General features: G+C 36.3%; 1 protein-coding gene across 1 annotated transcript in view; it reads right to left on the minus strand.

The window, feature by feature from the left end:
* PRKG1 (protein kinase, cGMP-dependent, type I) overlaps nt 1–21932 on the minus strand; it is a 1334865-nt gene that overhangs the window by 150572 nt on the left and 1162361 nt on the right. Inside the window, exon 8 of the mRNA XM_011990275.1 lies at nt 11057–11122. Coding sequence (XP_011845665.1) covers nt 11057–11122 — 66 coding nt within the window. The remainder of the gene's footprint in view (nt 1–11056; nt 11123–21932) is intronic.

Genomic DNA, 21932 nt, shown 5'->3' on the forward strand with positions numbered 1-21932 from the left:
TATTTATTAAATACATCCAAGTCTCCTAAGCTAGAAACTCTTCCCTTTCATCCTTCACATTTAATTATTCATGAAAATCTACTTTAGACCAAAGTTTATTTATTCTTATTTTTATTTTTATGTCTTGAGCCAGAGTCTGCTCTGTGGCCCAGGGTGGAGTAAAAGGATGCGGACTCGGCTCACTGCAACCTCCACCTCCTGGGTTCAAGCAATTCTCCTGCCACAGCCTCCCAAGTAGCTGGGACTACAGGTGTGTGCCACCATGCTAGGCTAAGGCTAATTTTTGTATTTTTTGGTGAAGACAGTGTTTTACCATGTTGGCCAGGCTGGTCTCGAACTCCTGACATCAAGTGATCCACCCGCCTCGGCCTCCCAAAGTGCTGGAATTACAGGCATAAGCCACTGTGCCCAGCCCTTGACTAAAGTTTAGGCTCTTAAGCTCTAATGAACATTCTTTAGGACTACTGCAGCAATATCTTAAAAGTCTGCCTGTTTGAGTTCCTACCCATTGTAATTAATCTCCTACTCTCTTCCTTACAAAACACATACAAAATACAGTTCCAATGGTTCTGTTGGTTGCTTATTGCCCCCCAAATAAATCTAGATTATTTCAGTTTGAGATACTAGGATATTTATTTACTATCTATCCCCATCTCTTCTTTCCAAACACATCTTCCAGCTTTCCATCTAATTATCCAGTTCCTTGTCCCATAAATCCTGTGTTATTGCCACACTGCCCTTATTACAGTATAAAAGTCTTTCTAAATTCCTTGTCTTCCATACAAGTCCTTCCTTCAGCAGTAGCTGTCCTTACCCTTCCTTCCTCGCTTGTAATATACCTACTCAAACTTAACGACTTGGCTCTCATGTTATTTTGTCCAGGAAGTTCTGGGATGCTACCGGCCAAACATATTCCTCCATCCTCAATGTTCCCCAAGTATTTTGTTGTTACCCGAACTGCAGTTTCTCATGCTGATTTTTGAATGCATCTGTTTGGACCAAGAGTTAATCCAAAGAAGGAGAAGACTTTGCTATTCACCTTTATATCTCCGGATCCCAGAATAGGATTTGGTTTGGAATCTGTATTGATAATTGATTTATTGCCTCTCAGTCCCAAATTTACTCTTTCATCTGCTCTGTAAAAGTGGATCGGGTTGACTGGCACTGAAACTTTGTCGGCAGAGGGCATCGGAGAGATACTTCAAGGACAAAAGGTTCGGCTTCCTGGTTCCAGTGTTCTTGGTAGGCTCTTGAGGTTTCTCTCGTGTCTGGGATACTACAGTACATGGCAGCCAGCAGCTTCCCCAGTGGACTTCCCCTCAGGTGGTTTTATACCTCCCTTTACAGAGCTTTCCTGCACCCTACAGTGCAGATTTATGGTACAAGTTCTATTGGCTTGGCATCACAGAGACTTCACTGCCATCCAGTAAGAAATGACTATATCCTTCCTAATAGGGGGTGATTTTCACCCCCCAGGGGACATTTGGCAGTGCTTGCTCAGGGCATGCATTTGAATGTCACACTGGAGAGGTGAGGGATACTAGTACTTAGTGGGTAGAGGTCAGGATGCTGTCAAACATCCTACATTGCACATGACAGCCCCCTGCCCCAACAAAAAACAACCATCTGACCCCAAATGTCAATAGTGGTGTGCTTCAGGAACCCTGCTCTATAACAAGGTCTAGCTCTCAACCTCAGCAGGGTGGAGTGGGGAAGGGTGGTGGGGGGGCAAGAAGGGAGGTGTCTTCACTGGGTGCTCTCTCACAGTAGTGTTAGTGAATACTCTTTATATCTGCTATTTCTATATTTTCTAAAGCTTCCTTTGCTTTTTACTAGGTAATCCCTTAATATTCCAGTCCCCTATTATAGTTACTAATTTTTTATCATAACACTTTGCTGCTCAAATTACTACATGCTGATTAGATTCAGATTAAATGGCATCATTTATTCATTCATTTCAATGGATAGTAGGTGCTTATTATATTTCCTGATACTGTGCTAATTGTGGATGCAGCAGTGAACCAAATAAACATAGTCCTGTCCTCCTTAAGCTTATAGTTTGTAAGTCAATATAGATAAACAAGTGTTGTAAATGTATGGTATGGAAGTAAAAAGACGGTACAATGAAAATCAACAGGCGAGTCACAGTTGTTACGGGATATGATGGGAGTGAGCTAGGAAGGGCCCATATGTTTTTAATGAAATAAATTTATTAGCTGAATTGATAAAATTGTCCTTTGAATTCTGTAATTCCAATTGTTCAGTCAGGATGATGGAGATGTGACTCGTGAGGGTCTTATCCATTTGAAGAGTCATTTGGAACTCAAATATTTTACCACTGATCGATCTGTCTATTTATGTGTTGAAAGATATCTATATAGATCCATATATCTACGTATATTTAGAACTAGAATTAGATTAAGATTTAATTCAGTGAAAATATTTTAGTTCAATTCATAAGCCATCAATTCCTCTTTTTCAGATGGACTTTTTTGACAATATCATGATTTATTCATTTTGACTCTAAGATTCTTGAGGGAAACTGTTTTTAGACATCCCTATATATCATAGCACTGAGCCTAGAGCATAAAACTCACCTGATACTCTCAGTATGTGCTTATTGAATTAATAAATGTATGAGTTTTCTGTCTTAGTCATTTACAGAATAATGTGGGGCATGCGAAAAAGCACTGAAACAGATGTCATGAGGCCTGTGCTGTAATCCGCCCTTGACATTAAAGAGCTCGGACAATCTGTACTCCCTCTGGGACTCAAATTCCCCATTTTTGAACTAAAGGATCCGGAAGAGAGGTTTTTTAAATTCTCATTATTTTCTAAAATCCTGAGATATAATGAATGCATTATAATATAAGAATGTGAATACCCAATCTGTACTGATTAATCTTACTAAACAGTGTGATTTGAGTATACCTGACATTTCTGGACCTCAAATTCTTCATCTGTAAAATAAGCTTATTTATTTATAAAAGGGGTTAGACGACTATGGTCCTTGGGAGAAATGGCAGAGTTGAGTTTTCATGCCAGAGACTGTTTGGCCCACAAAGCTGAAAATATTTATTGTTTGGCCTGTTCTAGAAAATGCTTGGTAAGCCCTGGTTTGTAGGTTCCCTTTTACTTCTCCTTCTTAAATCTCTTCTATGACTTTCAGACTTATCCACTGACCATATAAAATTTTTAACAATAATTTTTTAAGTGTGTTAAATTTTGATCAATGGCTTACCAGCATATTAAAAATTGAGATTGGACTTCTTTTACTTTGAGCAGAGTCAAAAGGTTACTAATGAGGACCTTTGTAAGTTTGTGGCTTAACAGATTATTGCTGGAAATTATCCATATAACAGAGATGGAAATAAGCATATAATATTCAAATATTTGCCTTTAAAACCCCAAATACTAGATGTCTGGATGGTTCACATATGGCAGGTAACCAGTAAGCTCTGGTTGAGCAGATGAACCAACAGTCTGGGCATCCCAGTCAGTGATGCTGTATATCATTGTTATAAGGACTTGCAATAGGATGAATGTCTAATACCATTTTAAAGCCAGGCAAACATGTGAGGAGTTGTCTCAACTGTCTCTTTCCATGACTTTAAACCACAAATGTTGTCTCAGGGTATACTCCTTTTCCAATGAGAATATACTTATTTTGTTGTTAGATCATGCTTGTTCAGGGCATGCTATAATTCAACTCACATCATTAAATTGAACCAAGATAATGTCACTCTTCCTTCTAAACCTCTGGATTTTATCTTTCCTGCTTAATACATATTTTTTGAAAAACACACCAGTCAATAACAGCTCTGTAAAAAAAGACAAGTTCAAATAATTGCAGCTGACACCATTCTAACAAGGCACATTTGTTTTCCTGTGATCATCCTGCCAATATCCTCACATCACCCTAGATTTTATTCTGGAAAATGAACCAAAATAAAATCCACTTAGGCTGGAGGAAAGGCTGAGGCTGTGAAATATTTTAAGTTTATCATCCTATTAGTTAAGCAATGTGACAACAGGCGATGTGACATGTGGAGTTCATACAGTCCTATCATGTGGACACAGAGTGATAAGCTATATGAGAAGAAGAATACAGGTGACCTAGGTGGGCAAATCACCATTGGGTGCATGTTTCTTCCTGAGACTGACCTGGTTGGTGAACTTAGAGTGGTGCCTGCAAGGGTTTGCTGTCCCCAAATCTCCCCTCTACTGTCCCTCTTCTCTCCCCCAATGGCACCTGACATTCTAAAATATTCTTTTGGATTTTCACAATTTTTCATTGCTCAGAGGTATGTTATAATGCTAATAACTATTGCAGAGAACCATTTTAATCTCTAGTTAGCTATTATCAAATTGATGCAAAGCCTGAAGCAAACTTCTAGAGAAGGCAAGAGTGGAATTAAGAGGTGCAGGAATCAACAATAAAAAGAGGTGTGTGCATGGGGAGTAGAGTGGGAGGGGGATACAATGGAAAAGAGTTACAGAAGATGTGTACAGAAGAGTAAAGTGAATAAATTGAGGGAATGGAGTAAAGAGTGCCAGTGTTTGGAAGACAAACAGATAGATGGCATCAGGAGGAGCAGCACTGGAAGACACCACGGGCAGTGCTGATCAGACGCTTCAAATCAGTTCTTTTTACGTATTTGCTTTATTTTAAAAAGCTGAGTACAAGATGGAGAAAAACTGGAGCAGGACAACTATGGATAGCCCTTCACTTTCCAATATTGCTTAAGTCAGGGGTCAAGAAACTATGGCCAACAGGCCAAATTCTGTCAGCTGCTTATTTTTGGTATGGCCATGAGATAAGAATGATTTTTACAAGTTTTAATGATGAGAACAGAATCAAATGCTGAATAATACTTCCTGACATAAGAAAATGATATAAATTCAAATGTCAATGTCCCTAAATAAAGCTTTATTGAAACACATCTGTCCTCATTCATTTACATATCATCTTTGGTTGCTTTTGCACAGCAAAGACAGAGTTGAGTAGCTGAAACAAAGGTAATTTGTCCCATGAGCCTAAAACATTTACTATCTGGCTCTTTACAGAAAAAGTTTGCCAACCCCTTGTTTGAGTCATATAGTTCTATAATAGCTTCTTGCCTGAAGATCCCACTCAGAAGATAAAACTCCCGCACTTAATACAACCTACCAGGCAGTTTAGTGATCATCCATTCTTCCTTGAGTACGCACTTTGGTGAGCCTTATCCCCCAGACCCAAGTTGCTTATCAGAAACACCTATAACACCCTCCCTAAGAAGAGTTACATAAATACTATTTTCTCCACTTATTTCTATCCCGTTTGGCACTCTGGGTTCCAATGGTCATGCAGGTTCCTGCATGGCTGGTTCACTGCGTGATCTTCCTAACCTAGAGCATGGATTCAGTATTTCTGTTTCTTTGCCCCTGGAACTTGGAGTTGAATATCTGAATAAATGTGGTAACAGGTAATGGAGGAAGGCACAAACTCACCATAAGCAATAAAGTTTGGAGGAGATTCAGATAGATAGGAGCATCAGACATCTCATCCTTGGGGACTGATGCTGTTGTGGCTAAAGTTACAAACGCGCTCTTAACAGAGGCTACACGTGGAAGGCAGTGAGGCTTTCCTACTAGCACTGGTAAGGGAACAAAAAACCATTCTAATACAGACACCAATTTGTTTCTATTTCAGCTGGTTCTATATACTCAGTTTTCAAACCTATTTTGAATTTGTGTCTTGTTCACCTATTATCCCAGTACCTGACACAGTAATCAGCCATTCCTTCTTATCTTTCTCTATGAATAAATATAAAAATTGCCTAGTCCAGCTCTAATGCCATATGTATTAAAACATACCCAGTTTTAATACTTAGGCACCAGTCTGGGTGCCAAGGAATAGTCTTTAGTTTGCTGACTCCAGTGATGTTTTTCTCTGTGTCTAATCTTCCTCAGTAATCTATTTGCTACTCTATTATTACGGACCTTGGGATCAACCTTGGTGTTATGAGTTGCTCCCCAATTATGGCAAGAGTCTTGGTACATTTTTAAATATATGGCATATGACTATGTCAGGTGACTATAGTTTGGGGAGGTCAAAAACTTGAACATGGTAACCCAGTCTTCCCTGATATCTAGAGATATCTCAGTTTCAGAGACTGCTACTTGCAATGCCATACAATCTTATGCTTGACATTTCCTTCTAATTTCATCATTTTTATGCTCTATCACATTGCATTTGCTCTGGACTAGTTCTTGGTTTCTACTTCCTAGACTGTCCCAATAAAAATAAACTGCCCGCATGGTATAAGAAAACATCACAGAGTGTCACTGATGGTAGGGACATCATCAGGCATATATGCTATATAAATCATTTCATTCTTAGTATCTTCTAGGGTCCCATGAGGGCCTCAAGAATCACTGGAGTGATTCTGAGGGAAAGAATGAAGACCACTGGATCCTTTAGGAGTCTTACTCCCATGACAGCCAAAAAAGTTCCTCTGTTTTCTTTCTAATTGATTTCATTTAAACAATGGGCCTGGTAAAGCAAAAGCATGAAAAGAATTGGTAATAGGATATTATATTTTAGCTTGACATTATCAGAGGTGAAAGGGAAGATAATTAGTGGCCAGTAGGGCCCAGGAACTGACCAACAAAAATGGACGATGGTCCTGGTTTTTGCCAGATGTCACCTCCTTACTTGCTGGATTAAAGAAGGATCTAGAATGTCCTAGGAGTAGAGGGCAATCAGACAACTGGGGCAGCAGAGGACTGGGAGAGACACGCAGGGATCTCAGACCAGTGCTATTTACCATCCAGCATGAAAATGTTTCAATTTTCATAACCAGTATGGCTGTATCTCAGAGGCTACACAGTGAATCAGGGATAGAGTTAGGACTCTGATAATTTAAATCTTAATTTTCTGGGGGAAAATATATACCTCTTTAAGGTTTACTAATAATTACAAGTTGCTGTCTTTGAACAATTATCAAAATGATCCTCAATGTGTCAAAAAATCAATTATCTTAATAGAACTTTTAGCTTAAACAGTTTCCCATAACAGTGAATAAGCAGACATTGCATAACTGATTACAGAATACAAAAGTATACAGTCAGTCTTCCGTATTCATGCATTCTGTATCTGTGGATTCAACTAACTGTAGATCAAAAGTATTTAGCTAAAAAAGACATTGGTTACATCTTTACTGAACATGCATAGAAATTTTTACTTGTAATTTCCCAAACAATGTAGTATAACAAGTTTTTACATAGCACTTAGTTTTTATTAGGTATTATAAGTAACCTAGATATATTTTATAGTACAGGGAAGACATGCATAGGTTATATGCAAATACTATGTCATTTTATATGAGGGACTTCAGCATCTGTGGATTTTGGTATCTAAAGGGGGTCCTTGACCCGATCCCTCATGAATACTAAGGGATGGCTGAACTTAGTTTTATATTTATTTCTTTTCATAGATTCCAAAATAAGAGGTACCAAAGGTACTTAATTGTTTCTTATATATTTAAGGAATTTATTAATGGATGGTTGTGTTAGACTAATATTCTTTTTATACAATATTCATAAATTTTGACATCACCACAGATACTTATTAAGATACAAGTAAACTACAAGAAACCAATATTCAGAGAATGCCTTTGAGGACACCATGTATCTGTTTATCATCTTCTGGTTTGTCAATGAGCACTTAAAAAAATTCTGACCATGCATGATTAGTTACAATAATGTTCTTTTGCTCTCCCTCTGGAATGATAAAGCATAATCACTGGCTTATGGAACATGGTACCTCGCTTGTAAATTTGTGAAGGAAGCTACTTTTGTTGACAGTGCTAATGTCTGCCATCTGTTTGCATGGGATGAAGCCCTGGTGCTCTTCTAATTGGCCATAAATTAGGTATCAGCAGCAGGCTTTTGACAGGATCCTTCAGTTACAGTTTCATTTTTTAAAAAACAAAGCTGTGAATTCAACATTTGGTCAGAAGCCCAACTTCTCTGCTAAGAGTATACAAATGCATTTTTTCAATTCTTAGACTCAAGCTGATTTTTCTGCATTTGTGCTTAAGGAAGACCTCTCTCAAGGTGTCTTCTCCGTATATAACCCTGAAGATAAACCAATGCCAAGTAGAGAAATACGGCTAAAAGTAAGGGAATCCTGAGCCTTCTGTAAGAAGAGGAAGGGCATATTTATTTAGTGCTCACTTCATGTATTGTGTTGTGCATGCACATTTACCTATGTTAAATCATTTGATTTTCAAATAAATTTTACGATTTTGATAATGTTATTCCATTTTGCAGACAGGAAAACTGAGACTCAGAATTTAAGTAATTTACCCATATTCTTGTAAAATGGTGCAGTCAAGATTCAAGTATTGAGCTTTGACCACATCCATTCACTTGTTAGTGTACATTGTATATGCCTACGTTTGGATAAGGAGAGAAAATTAGGATTAGGGCAAAGCTTCAGTTTCATTCCTCCCCTCACTAGATTTCCTCGTTTTATACTTTAAAAGAGGCAAGATTAAATCCATCCAAGTTCCCATAACTATCCTTATCTACAACCCAGCATTTCTCTACAAATTTTCTACCTTGCCTCTTTTTCACTTTTCAGAAACTCAAAAATACATATATATGTGCTCTCCAAGAACCTTTCCTCATTTGCCCACAATTTCCTCCCCTGGGGCACCATTTATCAAATATCCCCTTTAGTATTTCATTCGCTCCATCTTCCTGGATACTTGTATACTGTAGGCTCAGTGTTCTCACTTCCTTTTCACCTAGTCACACTTGGTAATCTGGATTCCATTCATAACGCTTTAATAAAACTGTTTTCTCCCAGGTTACTAATCCTATTGCCCTTTTCTCTATCTGCATGCCTCTCAGCTTATAACACTGTGATTATCTCTTTTCTCATGACATATCCTCTTGCTTTCTGAAGTCTCCTACACTACTCTGCTTTCTAGCATCTCATTATTCTTCACTGGTTTTACTTTCCCTGACTAATGCTTAAATGAAAGGATTTCTCCAAATCTAGCCTTGACTCTTTCTTCTCGATTCTTTCACGCAATTCTGTCCTGTCTCATAGCTTTAGCGGCTAACCACATGTAGGCAATTATAACGTTAATTTTAACTTAATTCTAATAAAAGTTTCTGTCCCACATTTCCTGTCTCCTACAGGGCATCCATTCTTGAGTGTTCGATATTGTATGTTCAATGCATTACACTCTTAGTGAAATGTCATTGTACCTACCAAACTGATTTTTCTATTTTCCTTTTACATCTTTTCTATTCCAAATATATCCCTAATTTCTCCCTTGCTCTTCACTTTCAGTAAGACATGAAACCTTCTGGTTTTACCTCTTTGTTTCTTATGGGTTCCTCCTACAAATGGTCTTATAATCACCAACTGAATTTAGACTCCTAACCAAATATTTTGTCTCTAACCTCTCCCTCTAATTCGTTTTACACTGAATTCTCAGATTAGTCTATTAAATCCATTATTATAGTGATAACTTTTTGCTGCATAAAATGGTCGGAACTGCCCTTACCCCAACATTCAATTTTCTCAGTGAACCAGTGCCAGCATGCTTGTGAACCTGTTACAACACCTCCTCCAACCACCTTTACACAGTCTCACTGTAGCCAGTGTAAATGGCGGATAGCTTTCCTATGAGTGTTTCTTAAGCTAGTCACCATATTTATATTGCTTTTCCTATACTTCCACATCCACCTAATAATACCTTTTCTTCCACGAAGATCTTCCTGACTCTTCTCAAAAGTACTCGCTCTCTTTTCTGAATTCCCTTAAAATTTTATTCTGAACTCATTGTTTGCCTTGTATCATGGTTATATTTGTATAGGCCACATCTCTATTAGATGCTAGCTCCTAAAACCAGCATCTGTGCTGCTCCTTTGAATCTTCTTCTAGGACAATGCTTTTCACATAGTAGATTCTCAGTAAAATGTGAGTTGAATAGAAGAGTGAATTGGTAATTATTGTTTTTGGGAACCACACAAAATATAACAATTTCAGAAATACACACGGATATTATCATCAATCTGCAACTGTGTCTCTGCTCTGGTTCTGGCAATCCAGCATAGAAGGACCTCTAAAAGTGAGATTTCTAAATCAAGTAGAATTCCTTTCCATCTGGAGCCCACTGAGCTCGGCGTCCAGCTCCATCATTCTAGGCTGATCATACCTGGCCCCTCGGGTTCATTCTACGTGGTCACTCACTGCCTATTCCAGTTATAATGGCTCCACTAAAATGGATGTTTTACAGTCCTTCTTGGGTCAGGTACTTGGCTATTTTGATGAATTTAACCACATACATCACAAGGAAGAAAAGTCTGTTGGACTGCATCCAGAAAGTACATATGCATTTTAACCATGGTCTTGGAGAATCAATAATCTGACATTTGTAGTTTAACTTATAAAGCATCCAGGTAATGAAAAGAGCAAGCCAGAATTGAGAGAAGAAACAGGGATAGACATTATCAGACAAATTTTAATGGCCTTAAATATATGCTGATGTCCAGAACTGATTATTTCTTCAAAATTTCTTCCCTAAATGCTTCTATTATGGAAGTCTAGAGATAGGAGAATAGAGGGGATAACTAAAACTACTCAAAGACAATCCATTTCTTAACAAAAATGGAAGAATAATTCTAAAAATTTACAAAACTAACTAGCATTGGTTGAGTACCTCCTGAGTAAAAGACACTTGGACAAATGCTTTACTCATATGTTCTCATTAATCCTTAAAATACCCCTATGATATTTCATTACCCCGGTATACAAATGAGCTGAGCTGAAGCTCACAGTGGTTAAGTACCTTGTTAAAGATCACAAAGATAGAATGGCAGAGCCAGCCACTTTTAAGAATAATAGGGAATGAGAATCAATTATAGAACTCATTTAAAAATGAAAAGATATAAAACAAGTATTAATAGCTCCATAAAATGGTGTCTAATTCCAAGAACTCGTGTGTGTTGCTGATATGAGTGTGTAATTCACATAATAAAACAATGTACTTACTCTCTGTCAATCACAAGGCAGGTTACAGCTTCTGCAGCAATTACGTTTGCTGTTCTCACATCTTCCCTATATAAAAAAATAGAGACATTCAAATAAAATAATGTTTAATATCAAAGCACAGTGTCCATTGTGATTAATTCAGGAAACAATTTACATTATATAAACGCTTCTGATTTATCCACCTCCAGGCTTAAGCTTTGTTCATGTTTCAAAATTTTTTTTCTGAGGAATCATCTTACCCTTGTCATTAATTATCAAATCCTACAGTTACAATCCAGTAGCTACAATTTTCAAATTTGAAATTTCACTCACACAAGTAGAACAAATTTGATATCATTCGCTTTGGAGAAATTAATAAAATAGTTGGTTAATGATCAAGATAGTAACAAACATAAATACAGACGAGTTTTTAAAGAATTTGAAGCTATACTTCTAGAAATTGAATATTTTATCCATTTGTATATGAATTTATCATTATATCCTTGAGAACAATTGATCTGTTTAAATCATTTCCTGACTTTAAAGACCCTGTATTTATGTGGCTAATGTTTTGGCAACTTATGGCACATAGCCATTCATCTATATCAGAGGTTATGGCTCTTTAAGAGTATTTGACAAATCTTAAGTCACACTGATAGAAACATGTATATATTGTCTCTTTAGAAGCATTTAATTTGTTACTGCATTCGTATCTATCAACTTCTTAAACCTTTGAAAACCTATCCTGCAATCTTATGTTTGATTCAATAAAGGTGGATTTGATAAATTAATATTCACAATTAATTTTCAGCTAGTTAAAAATTAATATCACTGTCATGGTAACATGGTTAATAGGTACAAAAAACCAGAAAGAATGAATAAGACCTACTATTTGATAGTACAATACGATGACGATAGTCAATAATAACACAATTGTATATTTTTAAATAACTTAAAGAATGTAATTGAATTATTTGTAACTCAAAGGATAAATGCTTGAGGGGGTGAATACCCCATTCTCCACAGTGGGTTTATTTTACATTGCATGCTTGTATCAAAACATCTCCTGTACCCCCTACTACGTACACCTAAGTACACAAAAAAATGTACACCTACTATGTACCCATGAGAATTTTAAAAAATAATTTAAAAATTACAAAATAAGTGATGGTTGAAAATTTACTTTTTTCAAAAATAATAAATTTCTAAGTTAATATAATGATTAATATGTTTGAAATATATTAAAGAGATATGTACATATGAAATAATATAGCCTTAATAATACAGTCTAAAAACCCAAAAACATTACATCTCTAATAACAGACTCTTAAAGCTTTGAGAATAAAGATGCTCACAGTGAATTTTTATACTTTTGAAACACACTACATTCTGAAATATATTTCCAAACTCTATTTTTCACTGATCTCTTTGTCTTTCACTGTTGCTATACCATGCTGTTTAGATTACTATTGCTTTAAATTAACTATTTGTATTTCATATTTGGCAAAGCAAGTTCTCCCTTACTAAAATCCTTTTTATTTTTTCAGAAACAGCTTGATGATATTCTTAAGCATTTATTATTTTTGAGAAATTCCTTGATGATATTCTTAAGCATTCATTATTTCATATAGACTTTAAAATAATCTTCCACTTCTGAAATACCCACCTTGGGATTTTAGTAAAGTTGTATTATATTAATATTTATTCATTGGTATCAAAGCAAGGAGTTTCTGATGATATTAATTTTTCCCTATAAGAACATGGCATGACTTTCTACTTGTTCAGATATAATTTCGTATCTTTAAATACAATTTCATAACTTCTTTCATTTGGGTCCTGATATTTAAAAAATGTATTCTTATGGGTTTCATATTGTGTTTTCCTTATGAGTAACATTTCTTTTCATTTGTTCTTAATGGTTGCCCTGTTTTTTAAAAATGTTATCAATTATTGTACATATTTGAATCCGCCCACCATCATACTACGTTATCCTAACTTTAAAGTTTTTGTTATTGTCTCGTTACTTTGCAGTACAATCCTCCCAGTGTTTTCCTCACATTCCCTGCCTTTTGGTCAAACTGGCCTCCCTTTTCTTTTTTTTTTTCTTTTTGAGATGGAGTTTTGCTCTTGTTGGCCAGGCTGGAGTGCAGTGACACTCGGTTCACTGCAACCTTCATTTTCCAGGTTCAAAGTAGCTAGGATTACAGGTGTCCACCACCATGCCCGGCTAAGTTTTGTATTTTTAGCAGAGATGGGGTTACACCATGTTACCAGGCTGGTCTTAAACTCCTGACCTCAGGGGATCCACCTGTCTCGGCCTCCCAAAGTGCTGAGATTACAGGCGTGAGCCACTGTACCCAGCCACTGTCCTCCTTTTAATACACATCATTGCCCTCCTGCCATGAGTTCTTAACATACTTTCCCTAGGCCTGGGAAGTTCCTCTCTAATTTTTGCTTAGTTCACCCCTTTTTATCTCTTCAATCCCAGTCTACGTACCCCTTCCTCAGAGATGCCACCTTGAATTGGCCAGGTTGGGTTTCCTATGCATCTGTTCTCATAGTGCTACATATCTCTCCATCCAAGCATGTATCACCATTTGTAATTTATATTAATACGTGTATTTATGTAGTCATTTGCTTAATAACTCTGTCTTCCTTCCACTAAAGCCTATAAGGGCAGGGACCATGACTGGCTTTGCTCCCCATTTCATCCCGAATGCCTCACACATACAAGATGCTTAGTGTTTAAAGCAGTTATGGCACAGACATCCATCATACTTCTGAGCCCTGGGGTAGGAAGGCAGAGCTCAGGCTTTGGAGTTGCACTATTCTGGTGTTAAACCCACCTCCATTCACAGGTTACATGAAAGCCTCAATTTCCTCATCTGTAAAATGGGAATAAGAGTAGCCACTCACTGTGTGGTATCAAATGAGATAATCAAAGGTAAGTTTAACATAGTGCCTGACCCAGCTGAACTGTGTTCAGCTGTTTATTATTTCTCATTCTTTTCATCCTCAACACCTGCATGCCTGTCTCTGTGGAGGCTCTATCTGGTGTTTCAAAAAACACTCCTATCCAGAAACACAGAGGAGATTTTCTTTCTGCTCCACAGATGTAAACAATGTATTTTCACTTCATTATCACTTTCTTAGGGGAATTTTTGGTGAAATGAACATAACAGGCAGAAAACTTCTGTAGTGCTCCTTGGGTTCTTCATCAATTATGTGCATGACTTATTTCTTAGTTGTTCATGGCAGCACAAGTTACTACCAACTGCTGCCAGCCAAAAACAAATGAACGAACAACAATAATAAACAAACCACCATCACAGCATAGGAAATATAATACTAAATTTAGCTTTCCCTGAAATATATTTCCATTTGACTATTAAGAAAGTGCCCACATTCTTTAAAAATATAATAAACACAAAATAGTGCTTCATTTTGAAGATATGTTCTGTGCATATACATTTTTAAGAATGTATTTATCAGAAATTTACAATATTTCAGAATTTCATCATATTATCTGGCCTAAATTGGATATACTTTTAAAGTTGAATGCAATTTCCATGCAAGAAAAAGAAGATACATTGGTATTTTTAAATGTAGATTGGGGAAAATATCAAAGATCAGAAGAGTGACATAGTTAACAGAAATAGAAAATTTCATTTTAAAAAGAAAAATAAGTATGGTCTAGAGCCAGGTGTAGTACCTAGTAATGTGACATATATTAAAACTGGAAAGAAGCATCACAATGGGGAAAAAAAAACCCAACATATTAAACAGTACATTATAATATTTGCCATTTATTGAGCACATAGTACATGCCGAGAACAACATTAAACAGTTCATACAAATATCATTTGTTGCACATAACAAAGGGTGGTGATCTTATATCAGATTTATACCTGAGAATAGAGGTTAGGGAATGCACCCAAAGTCAGATATAGCTAGTGAGTTACAGTTCTGGAATTTGAACACAGATCTGGCTCTCCCTAAAGTCATGTTCTTTCCACAACAGTGAGCTGCTTATGTACTCTGCTCTCAGATTTAAATGCTATATTCATTAAAATGTAGAATAACCTTTGAGCAGTAAGTATTCACTTTTCTCTGTCCATCATTATGAAAATTATATTTACTTGTTAATAGAACCAGCACTAATAGAGTTATGGGTTTCCAATTGTAAAACGAATGTGAAAGGGTCACTTTGATTTTAAAATTATTAGAATTCCCATCCATAACTATGTCCTAGCCTGCTATATTGCTTTGTAATAATGTTGCCTGACAATAGAGAATTATTCAGTGCCAAGCTCATTCAGTGGCAAACTCATGTTGCCATGACAGTGTCGTTTTATTTCTATTATTAAGGTGCTTTTACCTCTCTAAGAGAGTGTCTATAAATTCTGTTCTTGTGCACTCAAAGCCTGCTACAGATAGAGACAAAATACTATGTGACCTAGTATTAATGTATATATTAATCCTTGACATTAGTATATGACATGTATTAATCTCTCCTTTTAGGAGAGATAGTAGAAATTTCTAACTTTTAAAGAAAGAATGTCAATGATAGAAGCTGACAACACTGATTTACCATGTATGTTTATATCTTTTATGGATCCAAGGACCATGGTAAAGCAAATACCATCTGAATTTAGAGATTTAATATTACATATTCATGTAATACAAAGGTCTTAATAACTCCGTGTTGTTATTAAACGTATTTTTATCCATAGGTGATATGATACTGGTTTCACACAGAACATCTACCAAGTTAGCAGGCATTTCATGTCATAGTGGTTTAGAAGTAGGAAAAGGAAAGAGAGGAGAAAAATGTTACTGTTTAAAAACTGAACTACTTCCATTTGTACTTTTTTACAGATCAGGGTATTTAATAATTTCTAATAGAATACATGACATTTCAGTAAAATATTGAACACAAGAGAATTTTATAAGTAGGATTATAATGCTCAATTTATTTAATTAAGAACTTTTACCAAATGCACATTACCTCTGAACATTCAGCACACTAGACTTGCTTTTTTATAATAAATAAATGTATATCTATCCACATAACAGTCCACATCCAACATGCAAATTGTCTTTAAAAATAAAATCTCACGTTTATCTAGTTCTGTGGCTCTATATTAGTTGATTTCAGTGTGACAGTTAATAAATACTTTAAAAAGCACGACTGCAAAAGTAGCTACTGTGTGGCAGATTAACAAGTATTTTTACAAAATTGCTAATGATTAATTAGTAATTACAATCAAAGCTATGCAGCTTAGTAGTGGCCTCTTTTTAAGCATTTTCAGATGTGTTAGAAATTCCTTTCAATGAAATAATAGAGCATGAAAAATATCCCAAAATATTTGCAAATATAGGTTTCTGTGCACTGACTCTGATATTCTTTGAACTTCATCACTGGAATCTTCATCATCGCTGTATCCCAAAGTGGCGTCACTGTCAGTATCTGAATAATCCATATGGGGAATTTACATTGGCTCTTCTCATTCTAAAGCAATTCTCTCGTGTCTCATGGCTATGAGAGAACTCTATGGTTCATTGATACCTCAGGGGAACAAACACAGAATGTATGAGGCCAAAGCAGAACATAGTTGATACAAAGTAACTGTCAGAGTAGGGGATCTCCCTTTTCAGCTCTGGAGCAATGTGACTGCTGTCAACAGAATCCCAGCACACTCTCAGTGCCAGCCTTCATGGAAACTGACACTACTCCAATTGCTTGTGAGTTTACAGCAATCCAGGGGTCAGAGCTCTTTACTCTCTGTCATGTGGAGCAGTTTAATGTCCCCAGTTAAGTTTAGTTAACACAGCACAAAGCAAATTCTTTTCATCTCAAAATCAAAAGCAATCTTACTACAAGGGGTAGGACAATCAACATTGATAGGACATGACAAGCATCAAAGAAGCACAAAAAATGAAATAGATTAATTATGAACAAGAATCGTAGAGTTAGTGGCAAATCTGACTGTGCTTTTTGAAAATTGGATCCCTTGGCAGGTAAGTGTGCTTTAAGAAAAAGTCATATCAGGCCAATCACTAATTCCACTTTCCACTAAGTCCTGAAGCTATCCCAACATGATTTATACCTCCAACACTGTAATAAAACCCATAACCTAAGTGAACAATCAACTAAATACATGCAAATAATTATATACCTTCTAATCATGCTTGCACAGAGTAGTCAACCAATAAATGTTAGTGACAATCATGATCATGGTCATCATCATGATCATCATCACCTTAGGACCCTCTAACACTGGGAAGCATGTGACCCTTTTTTATATACTTTGTCTCTAGCAGTCCCCTTCCCTACGTTTCTATATAAGAAATTAATCTCCCAATTATTTTCTAACATCACTTTCTCAATTTGTTTTGTTGACATTTTATCCCTAGTCCACAAATAATAGGTATTTTCCCAAAATTCTGTTTTGGGTTTTCTTTTTGCTAGCCCTGCTTTCTCTTATTGAGAAAACTCACATAACACTATGACATCAACTATTAGTTTTACATGAATGACTTGCAAGTCTTCATTTCTAACTTTTACCTCTCTCCTGCTATACACTCCTATCCAGAAGTCCCATTGTGACCTCCGATTCAAAACTAACTCATTTTCTCCTAACCTCAAAATCACTGTTTTCCTTGGGTTCCCTATCATGGTAAATGGCATCAGCATTATTGCACTCACTTAGGCTCAAAAGATTGGACTCATTTTTTGACTCTTCCCCATCTCTCTTGTGTATATTTGGTCATATTGGTTCTATCTGTGTCTATCTCTCATGTTCGTCCTCCCTTCACATTCCCACAAGTATGGATCTACTGGGGGCCACCACTCTCTCTGCCCTGCACCACTGCTCTGGCCTCCTAAATCATTCCCTCGCCTCTACTCTCTCCCTCTCCTAATCCTTATCTCACTCTGCCATGCATTTTCAAACGTAAATCTAGACATGTCAACTCTTTGCACAAGAGCTTTTAAAGAAAACAAGAAAAGTTTCAACGTTTTCATGTATAGTTAGAGGTCCTGAAACTATCTGATCTATCACCTTTCCAGGCACTATACTGACGACCCTCCACTGCACGTGTGACAGATAACTGTTTCCTCAAAATATGACCCCTGTAAATTCTGTCCATGCCTGTGCACATGCAGCTGACTCTTCTAAGAACCTTCTATTTCAGTTCATCCATAAAACTTCCATTATCCTTCAGTAGCATTTTTAAAGGATAAGAACAATTTTTACACACAAGACATATTTCTACAGAGCTGTGTTTGGTGGCACACGCTTGTAATTCCAACTACCTGAAAGGCTGAGGTGGGAGGATCACTTCAACCCAAGAGTCTGAGACCAGCCTGGGCAAAGTAGCAACACCCCACTTTTACAAAGAAAGAAAGAAAGAAAAATAAGTATTTTTGCATATTAATCACAAAAAAAGGGGGGAAATAAAAAGTACCATAATACCATCTACCAGGAGATAACTAAGATTAACATCTTGGTGAATAGCCTTACAAACCCTTTATTCTTCTTATCCCTTTTTATTTATTAAACTAGAAAATCCACCTTTATTATGAAGTACTCATATGTCCCATGAATATAATAATAATAAACCAGCAATTATTTTAACAAATATTTGCCAAAGGCGAATATATTTTGAATGCCTGACCTTGCAGTCTACTGGGGACAGATATCAAATTAGTACACAAACATACCCAGTAGCCCTCCCGTGCCCGACCACCACCTCCCCTCACCATTATCCACAGTTTCACTCAGTTACCCTAGGTTTCAGGCACCTGCAGTCAACTTCAGTTCAAAAATAGTAAATGGAAAATTCCAGAAACAAATCATACATTTTAAATTGCACACCATTCTAAGTAGCTTAATTAAGCCTTACTCTCCTGCTTCCTCACACCCTGGACTTGAATCCTGCCTTTGTCCAGTGTGTCCGTGCTGTATATGCTCCCCACCCATTAGTCACTTAGTAGCCATCTCAGTTATCAGATCAACTGTCACATTACTGTCCCAAAATGCAAGAGTAGTGATGCTGGCAATTCTGATATGCCAAAGAAAAGCCTTAAAGTGCTTCCTTCATGAAAGGTGGAAGTTATTGACTTGATAAGAAAGAAAAAATGTCATGTGGTGAGGTTGCTAAGATCTATGATCAAAACATATCTTCTATCTGTGAAATTGTGAGGAAGGAAAAATAAATTTGTGTTAGTTTTGCTGTTGCACTCAAACTGCAAAAGTTATGGCCACAGTGCATGATAAGTGCTTAGTTAAGACAGAAAAGGTATTACATTTGTGGGTGGAAAACACAAACAGGCAATTTTGGGCAATTGAGTTCCATACTTTCATCTGTTTCTGGTATCCACTGGAGGTCTTGGAATGTATTCCCTGCGGATAAGTGGGGGCTACTCTAATGGAAACACTCATCAAATAGCATGCAGTCAGATAACTAATAGGGAGAATCTCATTCAGCAATTAGGACAGACAACTTTTTTAAGGACATTAGAAATTAAGACCCAAAGGTGGAGTTGGGGTACTCAAGATAAAGAGTCAGGAGAAATGTGTTACAGGAAGCATGCATAGTCATGTACCACATAATGACATTTTGGTCAACAAACAGACCACATACATAGCAATAGTGCCATATGATTCTAATGGAGCTGATAGACTCCTTTCATCTAGTAATATCATAGCCCTAAACAAACTTACTGTGCTGCCAATTGTATACAAGTATAGCACATATGATTATGTACCTTGCATAGTACTTGATAATGATAATAAATGACTATGTTACTGGTTTAAGTATTTACTACATTATGCTTTTTATTATTTTAGAGTGTACTCCTACTTACTAAAAATAAATAAATAAATAAAAGGCTTAACATAAAAGAGCCTCAGGCTAGTCTTTCAGGATGTATTCCAGCAGAAGGCATTGTTATAGAAGATGATCACTCCATGTGTGTTATTGCCCATGAAGACCTTCCAAGTGGACAACATGTGGAGGTGGAAGACAGTGATATTGATGATCTCAACCCTGTGTAGAACTACACTACTGTGAATGTTAGTGTCTTCATTTTTAACAAAAAAAATTCGAAAAGTAAAAATAAAATAAATTAAAAATAGAAAAAACCTTACAGAATACGTAAAGAAGAAACTATTTCTATACAGCTGTATGAATTGTTTGTGTTTTAGGAATTATTAGAAAAGAAATTTAAAAGTTTATAAAGTAAAAAGATTACAATAAGCTAAAGTTAATTTATTATTGAAGAAAGAAAACTATTCCTATAAATTTGGTGTAGACTAAGTGTCCAGTGTTTCTAGTGTCTACAGTGGTGTACAGTAATGCCCTAGGTCTTCACATTCACTCATCACTCACTCATGACACACACAGCAACTTCTAGTCCTGCAAGCTTCATTCACGGTAAGTGCCCTATTTGGGTGTATCATTTTTAATCTTTCATGCTATATTTTTGCTTTACCTTTTCTATATTTAGATATATTTGGATGCACAAATACTACTGTGTTACAACTGCCTGCAGTATTCAGTACAGTCACATGCTGTACAGGTTTCTAGCCTAGGAGCAATAGGCTATACCATGGAGCCTAGGTATGTAGTAGGCTATACAACCTAGGTTTGTGTGAGTAGACTCTGTGATGCTAGCATAATGAAATTGCCTAAAGATGCATTTCTCAGAATGTGCCCCTATCCTTAAATAGCACCATTTAAATTGCACACCATTCTAAGTAGCTTAATTAAGTCTTACTCTGTCCTGCTTCCTCACACCCTGGACTTGAATCCTCCCTTTGTCCAGTGTGTCCATGCTGTAGATGCTCCTCATCCATTAGCCACTTAGTAGCCATCTCAGTTATCATATCAACTGTCACAACATATACAACATATACAATAGCCTTGAAGTAGGAAAGAGCTTATGGTAACACAGACAAGCTTGGAATTCAGAGATTGAGTAAAAGAAAAGAAGGCAGAGACCGTAGAGGACAGAGAAGAAAACAGGGCCACATCATTCAGCGTCTGGAGGTAGTTCTAAGGATTTATTTATTTTTTTAATATTCACTAACTTTCTTTTCCTTTACCATGTTAACTAAAATCTCTAAAATTAGTTAGAGAGCTTAAACTCAAGTAGAGGAAACAGTTTATAGCCATGATAGAACGGAGTTTTAAGAAAACTGAATTAGTAATATTGGAGTACCTATACTGATGGCCTTTTCACATATTGAAGTAAATGTTACTGTTACAGCCATTTATACGTTAAGGAATTCATATATTAAAGAACAACTTATTCTAAACAGAAAATATGATCTCTGTCCTTAAGAATCCTACAACGTAAGATAAAGGAGTAATGAAAAATGCATAAAAGTCAATGTATTATTAAGAATATGTATCAACTTATGATAAACATAGACTTGAGTTTAAAGCAGATCCTCTTTCTGGAGTTTACCCAAGGCAGTCTGTGGTTTCTTATCAATAATATGCACTCATGACATGACCTAACTGATTCTCTAGGCAGAAAAATTATAAGTGCCGTCCAAAAAGCAACTCCAAGATTTATTCTTCCTGATCATGTGATTGGATATTTCCATTCATTATATTAATTCACTTCCCAAGAGACTGCATATCCTCTTTGATCTATATCCGTGGAAGAACACAATAACTAAATAGAGAATGATGAAGTTGGAAGAATTCAATTTTCAATTTTTTTTTCATTACTTCTGCTGGGTTGATAGCATAATGCATTTTTTATGTGACATACAAACTTCAAATTTCACTTTCTATAGCATTCTTCAGTGACAAAGAATGTAGACATTTATTAGATTGAGCCAAATAAAATTGTTGTTTGTGTAGGTTAAAAACAGCCAAA

Source organism: Mandrillus leucophaeus, unplaced genomic scaffold (genome assembly GCF_000951045.1).
Source record: "Mandrillus leucophaeus isolate KB7577 unplaced genomic scaffold, Mleu.le_1.0 Scaffold376, whole genome shotgun sequence".
Lineage (NCBI taxonomy): Eukaryota > Metazoa > Chordata > Mammalia > Primates > Cercopithecidae > Mandrillus > Mandrillus leucophaeus.